The following is a 13249-nucleotide window of genomic DNA, read 5'->3' on the forward strand; positions in this document are numbered from 1 at the left end:
ACCCGGCTCCCGCCGCCCTCCCGCGTCGCCTCCCCGCCGCTGGCCCGTGTCCCGCCGGCCGCCCCGCAGCCCGGTGCATGTGCGGCAACAACATGTCGGCTCCTCTGCCCGCCATCGTCCCGGCCGCCAGGAAGGCGACGGCCGCCGTGAGTGCGGGCGGGCAGCGCGGGCGGCAGCGCCGCCGCCCCGCTTTGTTGGCGCGGCGGCCGCGGGCGGGCGGGGGGCGAGGCGCGGCCGCGCCGCCGGCGGAGGGGGACGGCGGGAGGCACGGCACGGCACGGCCCGGGCGGGCCTCTCCCGGTCCTTCCCTGGCACAGGCGGGCCGGGCTCGGCACCTGGAAGGTCAGCGCTGCCCGCGGGGAGCGGCCGCTGATGGCGGCGGGGCCGGGGAGGGGAAGTGAGCGAAGCGGAGTTTTCTTGGGAGAAAGTGGTGCCGTGCTCCGAACTGTGCCTGACCTTGGGTTGGGCGCCTGGGGCTCGTGGGCGAAGTGCGTTTGGTTGCTCAGTGATACTAAACCTCTCCCTTTGTTATCTTTTTTTTTTTTTTTTTTTTTTTTTGTGTGTGTGTGTTCTTGATGTTTTATTTCCCTCAGGTCATTTTTCTTCACGGATTAGGAGATACCGGGTGTGTATTCTAATCTATGGCATACTCAGTAGCTATTATAGTTTCAAATATAACCTGCATATTTTAAACAATTGAGCAGTTAAAATTTACTTAAGCTTCTTATTTTGCCCTTTACTGAATGCAGTGGCCAACAACAGTTAACACTTCACGTTGCAATGATGGTGACAACTAGTTAATTAAAATTTTCCACCAAGTCCTTGAAAACTTTACTTACTTATCTAATTTGGTCTGAATGGGATCTCTCTTTTGTTCCTGAGACAAACTTTGTAGAAAAAGAAGTCTGTGGTTTTCTGATTATTTGCTTTCCTGAGAGTGGGCTTCTGGTTATTCCTGTTTTTGTCTAAATTTAGAGCTCTTTTTTATTCCAGACTTGTGAATTGTTGGTTTGCCAATAGCTGCAGTTAGTCCGTGGTTTCTTTATCAACATGTCATACTTACAGTAAAATCCAGACCTTTTTGATCTATATAAGCAAACGCCAAACTGGTCACCTAATGTCTACAGAGTTTTGTCTCTGAAATACTTGGTCTTCAGACTTCAAAAAAACGCCCCCCAAATAAAGTGTGTAATGCCTTGTTCCTCTTATTTCCATGTGTGAGTAGAAATGGAAAGAGTAGGGAATTTCTGGGAGGCATTCTAGCTCTGGTGTAATGTTTCCTTTTGAAGCTTGTGTGTGCCCAGAAATAAGCATGCATTCATTAAAGCCATTGAATTAACAAGTTAAGAGAGTGCTGAAGCCTTTTTAGTGGAAGACTTTAAAGGACTTGGCACTTAGATACTGAAAATAAATAGCACGAATGTTTTGTCTATTGTGCTCCCTTGTGGCCAAAATTACATAATATTTTTTTAAGAAATTTTATTTTGTTACCTGGAATTTGAATGTTGCCTCTAGGTTAAAGCTTGCTATGTTATTTTTTCCAAAGTACTAACTAAAATTAGCTGTCAGAATTAAAACTTGCATAACCTCTACAAGTGGAGGTTTTTGCTCTGATTTGTTGTGGTGACACAACACCTTGTTTTCATTACTCCTCTTCCTTTCTGCTGGTAGGACACAGCTGAGGCAGCAGTGCTGCCTTCATCTTGGCACCAAATGTTCAGCAAGTGATTGCAGAATCTTTGGAGCTTTTGGAATTTGAGTCCTTGCAAATTGGCTTAGTATTTGTTTTGGCAGGGTGCAGAAAAAGGACACTTTCTCTTTAACCTAAGTTTAGTTAGAAAAGGTGTCACCCTAGGAAAGGTGGCATTTCCATTTCAGAGTCAGAGTTAATGCACAACCTCAATCTTGCAAATGCACTGAGCATACTGGAATGTCTGTATTTTGCAAGACATGACATCTCTGTGGAAATACAGTGAGTGTATTTAGGTGTATTTCTTCTTCTAGTCTGCTGCAGATTACATTGACTGCCTCTGACATACTGCTGTTAGGGGTTTTAAGTAAAAGCTGTAGGAGTGACCCCAAAATTGTCTGAAGCAAACCTATTAAGAATTTTATAACTTCCCCCAGTTTAAACTGACGTGTTCCATTTCACATAAATTTCTAAACTGATCACTTACATTTACCAGCTGTATTTTTCTTACTCTGGGAAATGTATAACAGAGGTTACATGCTTTTTTGTCTTAGTTCCTATATAAATGGCACTTAAAGACTGGTACATACTTGTCAAAATCTGAACAAAAGATGCCATATAGAGAATTGTTCTAAGGAGTCTGTATTAGTACGTACACAATGTTGCTTTTCAAATTAGTCAAATTAGTCTTCATAATTGGCCAAAAAACATCCCTGAATTCTTGTGTAACTATTTTTTCTCAGTAATATTTCTTCTTTAGATTCTTATTTGACCTTCTGTGATACTGCAAACACTGTGCAAGTCACATTTCCTGTTATTTGTTAATAATATATCTAAAAGTACTGATAGAAACTAGGCTGAGATGCAGTCAGTGCTTCAAATGTCTATGATGTCAGTGTGTTGGATATGCCTTCATAGGCATAGGTAGCATACATTAATTAACTTCTCAGAATGATATTAAAACTAAACCAAGCATGCTTTTATGGCTGGTCTGCTGTTCAACTGTATTACTGACAAATTTGTTAAAGGTGTTTCCTGCTTAGAATCAAATTTCCAGGATCTAATTTAGTGGGTGAGTTAAGAATACTAAATGATGAGAAAAATCAGGCAATATAGGTGCTATTGAGAGTTCTGGAAAGCCAAGTGCAGGCATGTGCAGTGGTTGTGCATGGGTTCAGATCTGGGTCAAGGTCAGTTTCTGTCTAGATGAGGCCTGGAGTGAGTCTTGTCCTTACACTCTCCAGTGCTCTGGTTTGAAGGAAGCTCATTAACTCACCTGCTGTGCAGATCTTGTTTTGTTATGGACATTCATATACAGTATCTGCTTGAGATTAGAAAGCTACTGCAATCTGGGGTGTTGTTTAGGGCTGTCCAAATCCAAGACCATTCAAACTGAGCTGAAGTTAATAGGGCTGATTGATTGGGTTGGATCCATGTGGAGTTAGCTTAGGAGTCAGTTTGCTACTATCCCACATCAAGAAATGTGGTTCACAGAATGCCAAGTTGGCTATTAGAGAAGCTGTCTTAACTCTGCAGGAGCAGCAAAGCAGCCTCTGCACTGCCTGGAAGCAGGATACCTGTGTGCATCTGTTGTGGCACACAAATTAATAAAGCCAGACAGGTACAGAGTGGGCTTTGCCTGGAGCTAAAGTGATATTTCTGTAGCTGCACCACAACTATGGCAGCCAAATTAGATCAAGTCTTCCTGACTCTACATATGCCACAAGCATTCAAGGGCTGAACATACCTTCCAAGTTTAGTACTACATTCATAGTATACTGTGGTTGATACAAACATTTTCCAAAAATGTGTTCATATTCATCTAATTCAGCATGTTTCATATTTGGTCTGTGCTGATGCACCATCTCAGAAATAGAGCTAAGCCAAAACTTAAAACCAGTTGAATGTGTTTTTGTTAACAGGCACGGATGGTCAGAAGCACTTGCCGGTATCAAAAGCCCCCATGTGAAATATATTTGCCCACACGCGTAAGTTTGTAACTTTCTTGTCGTTTGTAACTTTTTTGTTTCTATCTTTTTCTGTAGAGGCAGCACCTGTTAAAACACTTGTGCAGATGTCAGAGAGACACCTCAGAAGTGAGATGGTATCTGGCTATCCCTGCATTTTGGTTTTTTATATAAAAGCCAATTCTAAAATAGTGTTGATGCTATTAAATGTTTTTTGTTTTTAGGAAATTCTGTGTGATTTACTTTGGGGTAAAATTGCATTTTTATTTCTACTTCAGTTCTGGTATTCAGACTGAAAACATATATGTAAAGTTTTAGGTACAAAGTTATATTATTTTGACTTTTTTCCATGTGGATTGAGTTGTCAAATCTTTTGTCAAAAACAGTTTTATCAAGGTATATTTTTTTTGTATTTTACTTATCATTACACATAATTTGCGTTAGCCTGCTGCACTTAAACTTGGGTGTGTATATAGTAGATTGAAACTTGCTGTAGATAACAAAGAAATTTAAAGAGTGACAGGATAGTGAGTGATATTTTCAGCAAATAATGCAATTTGAGCTGTCTTTGTGTGCAATTTGAGAAGTGAAATACTTCTAAGCATGGCTAGGCACCAGTAAATAAGGCAGCAAGATCTATCTACTATTGACTTGGTGGTAAAAAAAACTAATAAGGTATAATCTTAATTTATTTTAACACAAAGTTCAGATTATCTCTTGCACCAGTGGTCTTGGCAGACATGGAGAAGAGATGATAGGGAGAGAAGGAAGCAATGTTTTGGTGTATTACTGAGCTGTGGTTTATTCATTTATTTTACCACATGGCCCGGCTTTGCTGAACCGTTCAAAAGGAGCTTACCAATATCTGCTGTTTTCTTTGCTTGCCCTTTGTCTTCTTTCAGTCCTTCCCCACAGAATTTAAGCTGCTCATTTCCTATAGATTAAAACTAAAGCCAGCTTTGATCCATGGCATGATCCATTGAAGCTCTCTTGCTGTGGCTGAAGAGAAGGCACACAGCAGCACAGGGCTGGGAAGGAGTCCAGCAGTGAAGGCAGGCACTGCCTAAGCAGATTCAGCTGTTGACAGAAGCATGCATGGCCAGGCTCCACCATGTGCTGCTTTTGGTTGCTTCCTGGTGATGCTGCTGTATAAGGTGCTTTAATCCACTGAACTTGTGAATGGAACTGTGATAAATAATTCCTAATTACAAATAAGGAAATAAAATATGTATATTAAAAAATATGTATATGAGATCTATGCACTCACACACATGCACATTTAAAGCAGCCCATTAATGTTTTGTTCTCCATAGAGTGGTAATTCAACCGTGAATATTAAATGTGTTTGGGCTGACAGGGTTCAAGAGAGTTCTTCAACAGATGCTGCGAAACAGCTAATGTTAATTACTGCTTAAAATTAAGACAGAGTTAGAGAATATGCAATTTCATTATGTTACTGCATGTGCATTGTTGAATTTCAGTATATATCTTATGTCAGGACTGTTCATTGTCATTTCTAGGCCAGTTATGCCTGTTTCTTTGAACATGAACATGTCTATGCCATCATGGTAAGTATTTGTTCAAATGCAGATGGTTCTAATCAAATTATATCTGGGGCAATGAACTCATTGTTCTTAATTTAAAATTATGAACAACCTGAGTATCTGGTTTTTGTCACATAAAAGTGTAAACTTTTTTACTTTAGTTCTCTTCTTATACCAAAAGGCCTGTCATGGGTACACTCTAATTATCATTTTGTATCTGTGGTAGTGATTATTCCTCAGGACCAATATGTATCTTAGAACAAAACCCCATTTTATTCTACAGGTATGGTCTGTAGTATGCATTGTGTCTGAATTGCTAGTCAGTAGAAGTAGAGACTTGGAGTGGAAATATTATTGCTACTTGTGTGAGCAATATTTGGTGGGTCAGTAGGATATGTAGAAACTTCTTTAGAACATCCATTCTGAATAGAGAACAAGAAGAACATGGTAGATTTTAATGATCTTAAAACAGTCTTCAGTTTTATTGGATTTTGGGCTTCCCCCCTACCCCCCAAAGTATCTTGTGTTTGCTTTTTTTCTATTTCTTGAAATCATATTTTAATTTCTACGTGCAGCAAAATTCCTGCTAATATTTTTGAGCAAATATCAAAACTGTGCTGCTTAGTCTGCAGTAAATTACAGAAGATGTCAAAACTCAGAAAAGCCTTGTTGACTAGATCTAGTCTTTTAAGCCACATTCACAGATTGTGCAATGTTTCTTGTGAACTATCGGTAGTTGGTACTAAACAATATGACAGATGACATTTTTGTCTGGAAAACATCCAGATTTTATTATTTGTGTATTAAGGAAGTGGATTGGATGCTCTAATGAGTAATGCTCTTGTTGATGTTTTTGTAAGGTTTGATATCATTGGACTTTCTCCAGATTCACAGGAAGATGAAGCTGGCATCAAGCAGGCGGCGGAGAATGGTATGCTTAGGAGCATTTTTTATGTCTTAAAAGTACTTCCAGGTATTCTTGAAAATGAACTATCAATCTGTTTCGAACATCTGTTTTCTAAAGCAAATATTTTTAGGGAAAAGAATATGTGTATATGGTATTATCACTGACCAAAGTTTAGCTAGATTAATTGTTTATTGTTTGTTTTTTAACTTTATTAGTAAGTAGAGTAATTCACCAATATAAACACTTCATACTCTGAAATATGGAAAAAAGTGTAGGCTTTTTTAAAGAGCTTTTGGGCAATGAAGCAGGTCAGAGCAGTATTAGCATCTAGTTGCCATCTAGCATGCTAGTATGCCATCTTCCCAGCATTGGCACTTTTGCATGACCTGTTTGCATGTTTTTCTCCTTGGAAATGATACAGTGGCACTGAAATTTCTGACTGTGCTCTAGATCTTCTGGTACTTTTAATGTATAGCAGTCTAGATTTTCCTTTCACTAGTTTTCTCTTGATGCCAGGAAGAGGGCATTTTTCCTCTTCTGGACTTTCTAGAGAATGGAGTGGATTTTAATAACTGGCCTTTATTTATGTTGCAGTTAAAGCACTGATAGATCAAGAAGTAAAAAATGGAATTCCTTCTAATAGAATTATTCTGGGAGGCTTTTCTCAGGTAAGGCATGATTGGAAAGAATCATTGTCTTTTTTCTAGGGAAGTAACTTAGATTTATTAACTTCAGAAGCCCAGACACTTAAATTCAAATCAGCCTCTAAAATTTTAAGGTATCAATTTTCCTTTGCTTTAACAAATGCAGTTTTTTTGGGTTTATGCAAATAATTACTGTTCACTGGAAAACGAACATGCATATGTAAAATGTACTAAAATAAATAGTCTTTTTAAAATCTTTATGCACCTAACATACATAGTTTTGCTTGAAGATTTTGTTAGTAGTTTTAATTGAATTTTATAGATATTTGGTGGTCTGGATTTATTTGGGAAATTTTTTCATTCATACATGTAAGGCATTTGTGGTAGGTAGGTTAGTAGATTAATTGGTCCATACATCAACTCCCCCAGTCTGCATGCAAATAAATTTAATATTAAAGCAGTGATGATACTGTTATTAATAATAGTCTTTAGTGTTGTTTTGGTTTTTTTTTGACAACTGTTAGTTGCAGCAAATTTTCTGGCTTAATTCTGAATTGACCACATGGACTTGGAAGGGAGGAGTAAAAGCAAAACAAATGTATATAAATACCAGTTTTAATTGTTGGCTCTAAAGAAGAATAGATTGCAATAGGAAAAGACTTTTGAAGGAGTCATCAGAGATCGTGAAGCAAACATTGCTGTCATTATTCTAATAATATTTATATCTCTTTGTTTTAGGGAGGTGCTTTATCATTGTATACAGCTCTTACAACACATCAAAAATTAGCAGGTGTCATAGCCCTCAGCTGTTGGCTTCCTCTACGGGCTTCTTTTCCTCAGGTATTTGTTTCTTTCCTGAGATGATTTGCACTTGGGGAGTGAGTCTCTCTGAAGACTGAATCTTGTGCCAGAATTAGTGGTCATAATTATTACTGGATGATGACTGTTGTTTGATAATTTGGAAGTTTTTAAAATAGGGCCTAAAATAAATTTTAGATTTTTTTTTAAGTAAGGAAAATGAAGAAACACTCAGTAGCTAATTTTGCTTAAAATTACACTACTAGAAAATGTAAAGAATATAACGAATTTTCCTTGAAGGTTAATTTTCTGTCTGCCATTTGTTCCATCTCCAAGGCACTGTCTTATTAGAGACTGGGTGTTTGAGCAAAGTTTCAGGTTTTTTACTTGACCAGAAATTATGACTTTCTGCTACAAAACTTTTTGTCAAAATTTTTTTTGTGAATCTTTGAGCTTAATGTGTTGTCAGATACAGAGCTTACTTCATAAGGAACTGCTTGCAGACTATACATTGTACTGTTTCCCCTTAGAATTCAATTTACTTGTCATGTCACAGGGTATAATGCCATGGGGTCATTTTATTTCAAAGGCCTTATTTCCACTTTGTGTCTCTTTCTTCTCTTCTCCTTTCTAATTCCACCCTTCGCAGGGCCCTATAAGTGGTGTCAACAAGGATATTGCTGTTCTTCAGTGCCACGGGGACTGTGACCCCCTGGTTCCTGTAATGTTTGGCTCCCTCACTGTTGAGAAGCTGAAGACTATGATAAATCCAGCCAATGTAACCTTCAAGACCTACTCTGGCATGATGCATAGTTCATCTCTTGAGGTAATGTTCTAAATACACTCTGTTTTAGCTGGGTATAATTAATTATTTTTCCCTCAAAACTAATATTTATAGTTTGGGGTTTTTTTTGGTAGTTTTTGTTCAGGTTTTTTGTTTGTTTGTTTGTTTGTTGTTTTTTGCTTTTTTTTTAAATTAATACATGTTTCATGGTACTTATTTTAGTGAGTTGCTGAATACTGAGCTAAAAAAGCATCCAAAGCAAATGTTTATATGACTAGTGAGAACTTTCTCATAAGATTGTATTTTGGGGATTAGGCAACTTGGTCTATAAAATGCTCTTTTCTCCAAGTTATTATTATTTGCTTAGTTAAAAGAACTAATTAGAATTAAAGGACAAATTCTCATAGCATAAATCCAAGATGGTATTTTGGAGAGAAGAATCCTGGTAATTCTGTGGAGGGAGACGTTGAAGGAGTAGGGAGGGAGGACTGACACTATGGAAGAGGCAGCTTTGGAACCTGTGTTTATGGCTCTAGCTCAGCAGACAGCTGAGCTGATGTAATAACTTCCTGCTGCCAGAAAGGGGTGGACTCCTTCTGCTCGTGACCTTGTGGCCCTCACTTCCTCCTTGGACCGGCTCTGGGGCTGATCAGAAACTTCCTTGAATCATTTGAATTTGGTAAAATGGCAAAAGCTGCAGCCTTCAGTGTTTGGTGCTGTAGGGAGCTGGAGCATCAGAACTCACACAAAGTAAATGATGGGAGCAAGAAATCGAGGAGGAAGGAAAGAACATCTGTCAGCAGCAGTAACATGGTTAATTTGTATTGCTGTATCTTGTGGGAACTGTAGCTTTGAACAACCTCTTTGTAACATTTACAGAGTAGTATTGCATTTAGCCTGTAACATTGCTGAGCTGTTACACAAATATATTAGTAATGTGTTCTTTCTTACAACAGTGACTTAATTAAAAAAAGATTACCATGGATTAGTTCCTCAGTCTTGTTTGCTGTATTTCTTTTCCTTAAGGAAGAAAGTGTGCTGAAAATGAAACTGAATGGTTAAGAGGAGGAGCTGCTGGCTTTTCATGCTGCTGCTAGCTTGTAAAAATTTAAAGTATATGGAAAGCTGTGGCCTTAGCTACACAGTCAGCCTGGTACTATCAAGATCACTTAATATGTAGCTTGCCTGTTCAGCTTCAGAGGGAGAGAAAAAGTAGTCTTTGCTTTTTTTCTTGTATTTTAGCCTCTGCTGAGTGCATATCAGCACTGTGAAGTTATCAGCCTTGACTTGTGTGCAGAGTGGTAATTAAGTAACCGATTGCTTAATATTTTTAGCCCAGCTGCTCATTACAACTCAAATGTTAAAGCATGATTTAGTGTAGCTGATTATGTAGTAGTACAGGACTTCAACTAATATATAGTTTTATCTTTAAACAGGAGATGATGGATGTAAAGCAGTTCATAGACAAACATCTACCTCCCATAGACTGAACTGATCTGTGAGGAGCCTTCTATAGAAATACACCAGCATCAACTGTGGTAGAGTGTTAAATCTTTTCATATGCCTGATAGGAAACATTATTTCTATACCTGCAGTGTTACTACTGTGTTGCAAATTTATACTTACAATGAGGATTAAATAATGCACATGTACAAGAAATTATAATCTTTTTAGTATTTTTCACCCAGTGCTGGGAAGGATGTGAATGAGGGAAATAGGTAACAATGACAGAATATAACTGTTTTAAGATGTCTGATTATTATTTTTTCTTGATTTCAGAATTTCAAACTATTTGTACAAGTAATAAAAAACTAAATTTAAGTGAGCAACATAGATGTGACCAGTTTAGTTTTCCTTGAGATATGATTTGTTCTTAAAACTCATTGAAAACATATGGCATTTCTTTTATGTGATGAATGCATAAAGAACACAACATAAAACACAGTGGGCATAAAATACAGAATATGTGACATAGTGGGCATATGATGGTAGAATTAATGCTACCAGGGATAAAGCTTAAGGATTATATGTTAATTGTTTAACAGATAAGGAGGGTTGTTCTATAATGGCTAGAAGTCAGCAAAGGTATTTCTTATATTTAAACCACCTCAATTTTAAAATGTTCATAGAGATAAATACTGTGGAAATTCTAAAGGGATTCATTCCTTATTAGACTGTTGTTTGCTTTTTGTCTTTTTTCTTTTAAACTCATTGGAAATGTTGACTTGGAACAGAATTCTGAAAAAGTGCACAGAATTAATTCGACTTTTGTTAAAAAAAATATTGTTTTCATACTGAATATTCATCTGATGCTTTAGTTATAGTTTTAATTTGTTTATGTATTTCACATGAACAACTACAGAATATTGTTTTGAAATTTTTCTTTGTGCTTTGGAGAAAATAACTGAAAATAGTGCAGCTATGTAGTTCTGTGAATTGTTGAACTCCCATCTGTAACACAAACTTATTTGAATTATTTCTTGGTAGAAATATAAGTGCAATTGGTATATAACTTAGCTAAACTTTAAAGTGATACTTTTAGATAATACCATATAATACTTTCTCTTGTTACATGTTGAGACTTGATTTTTTTTTTTTTTTCTGCATAGGATCAAAGCATTTTCTTTTAAAATCTATCCTACATTTCCCCAGATCAGTATAGCCTAGGAATATGAAGACCTATCCTGGAAAAAAAGTAAATTTACAAGATACAGAATAGTTCTACTTTCAGAACCTTAAAATTGTAGAATGCACTGTTTTACAGGAGTTGATGCACACTCAATAGCTTTTTTCAGTTCAGAGCCATAATTTACTGCTGGGAACAGCTGTTCTGTAGCATTCAGAGGCTGTCACCACACTAGGAATGTTTAAAACAATGCACTACGCCTTTTACTGCATAATTTGTGGCATAACAATCTTCTATCCTGTAATATGCTTTCAGTCAAAGTATATTTCTATTATGGATGTATCTGTCATGTCAGCACTGTGCTTCACATCTGAATTTGAGGTACTGTTCCTCTCCCAGAGGTTGTCTTACAGTGTATGTGGATTTACATCAGGTATCTGCCAGTACAAATACATACTTGAGGAATTGCACCTTTATAACTCTCCTCTAATATTGCTGCTGCCAGAGATCTGACCTGTTTACCTAGTCTGAGTAGCTAGTTTTCAGTGTTGTTTTTTTTTTAATGTTGCACTTCATTTTTAGGAAGCTGCTTCTTTTCTAATTCAGTTTCTCTGGATTATTAAACATCTCTTAATAAGTAAAATTGAAAGAGAGTTTTTTTCCTAAATGGTAATGAAACAGTTTTAGATATTCCATCAGTGTAGTTAAGAGGGCATTTTTATTAACTTTGAAGTTTAATTAGTAACTTCTCTCAGTCACTCTCTTCTATAGATCTGCCAATTTGTCTTTCAGTTAATTTAGTTCACAGAAGAAACCATAATATTCTTACTGTAGTTGTGCCAAAGTTCTCTTGAGAAAACATTATGACCTAGCTTGGAGTCATTACCAAATTGCATTAGCTGATCTTGCAATTCTACTAAATTTCAGTTTTGGTAAACAAACTGTATGTTATTTCTCCTAGTTTTTAGATTTCTTTTCATTCCCCTGTTGCCTAAATAATTCCCTGAGCACTGGTGTATCTCCAAAATTCATGTATAAGGTTCTGATTTCTTCATCATTATTTTCATGTTCTGTTTGTAGATTTGTTGATAACTCATCTGTCTTAACTTCCAATTGACTGTGTGCTCATTTCACATATTTTTCCTTTTCCAATAATTAGCTTTTAAAAGTACTTCTGAGATGTTAAAATGAGATTTGCTCTAGCTTCCTTCTATATTAGCTCCATAACACTTTCTTCAACTTGGTGAACTGTGTTTACAGTTTGTGGTCACATTCTAGTACTTAGACACTCTAATCCAAGTCAGTTTCAGCTGTCACTGTCATGATGCTTTCAGATCTTTTTCTGTAAATGCTTTTTGTTTTGTTCAGCTATTGTAACAAGACTTTTTTTCATATTGTTGTTTTGCTGCTTGCTGTATCTACAAACAGCTGTGTTACCAAAGTCGGTATAAGTAAATGTTTTAACTTACTTTGAATTTCTGTATTCTAGGAAGAATACTCCTCTTGTGGCTTTTTTTTTTTAATTCGGGAGTGTATGTTTATATTGTTGTTGGGAATTCTTAAAGAGCCCAGAAGCTAGAGGAAACTTCAAGTCTGTATGCCCTCCCATATTAGACTGTGTATGTTGAGCTCCTGTCTTTTGTAACTTCCCAGCTGGTTTGAAAGCTTTGTGTATGATCTTGCAGCTGAACATCTTCACAACCTGAAGTGATATGGTTGTTATAATGCATGTACTTGAGGCTGAATAATAGCTCAGTCTGATGGGGGAGTTTTCATAGTTTTCTCTTAAAATGGAAAAGTTGGACTGTCAATGTTCTAAATATTAATGTCCTGTCTTCCTAAACTACAATTTGAAACTTTCCAATAATGTCTATTTTTTTTAATGTTAGACTTTCCACCAAAGGAGATGATGTCTATCAAACCTGTGAAAGCAGTGATAAGAAAATACCTTGCTTGCAGATCAGTTTGTTTCAATGGGTATCTAACTCCTTAATGTATTCTTAATTTCAAAATGGTACTTAAATTGGACTGCAGTTTTGTGCTCTCAGAAATCTGACTTCTTGTTGGAATATATTGCCCACTTTTGAATAAACATGTTGAATTGCATATTATAAGCCAAATTTTCCAGCTATTCTTGAGGTAAAACTTTACTGGGGTCTGTACTGAGGTGAGGGCTCTTTGAATTGGTCTCTTTGTCCTATCTTGTATAATTACAACACAGTAGATTGGTAAAAGTACTGTACACTGTCGCTGGTATTAGAACTGTTAATTAAAACATGTTCTCTCTAA

At 37.0% G+C, this 13249-nt stretch overlaps 1 protein-coding gene across 2 annotated transcripts; it reads left to right on the forward strand.

The window, feature by feature from the left end:
- Nucleotides 1–13249, forward strand: LYPLA1 (lysophospholipase 1). Of its 2 annotated transcripts, none has more exons than XM_021555689.2 (9): nucleotides 1–146; nucleotides 594–625; nucleotides 3613–3678; nucleotides 5178–5225; nucleotides 6062–6132; nucleotides 6703–6776; nucleotides 7491–7592; nucleotides 8200–8376; nucleotides 9771–13249. In XM_021555689.2, exons 1-9 carry the CDS (start codon nucleotides 78–80, stop codon nucleotides 9822–9824), a joined length of 693 nt encoding a protein of 230 aa, XP_021411364.1. In that variant the 5' UTR covers nucleotides 1–77; the 3' UTR covers nucleotides 9825–13249. The 2 variants fall into 2 exon arrangements, with proteins under 2 accessions (XP_021411364.1, XP_021411365.1); XM_021555690.2 differs by lacking the exon at nucleotides 1–146 and adding an exon at nucleotides 251–342.

Source organism: Lonchura striata, chromosome 1, assembly GCF_046129695.1.
Source record: "Lonchura striata isolate bLonStr1 chromosome 1, bLonStr1.mat, whole genome shotgun sequence".
NCBI classification, from domain to species: domain Eukaryota; kingdom Metazoa; phylum Chordata; class Aves; order Passeriformes; family Estrildidae; genus Lonchura; species Lonchura striata.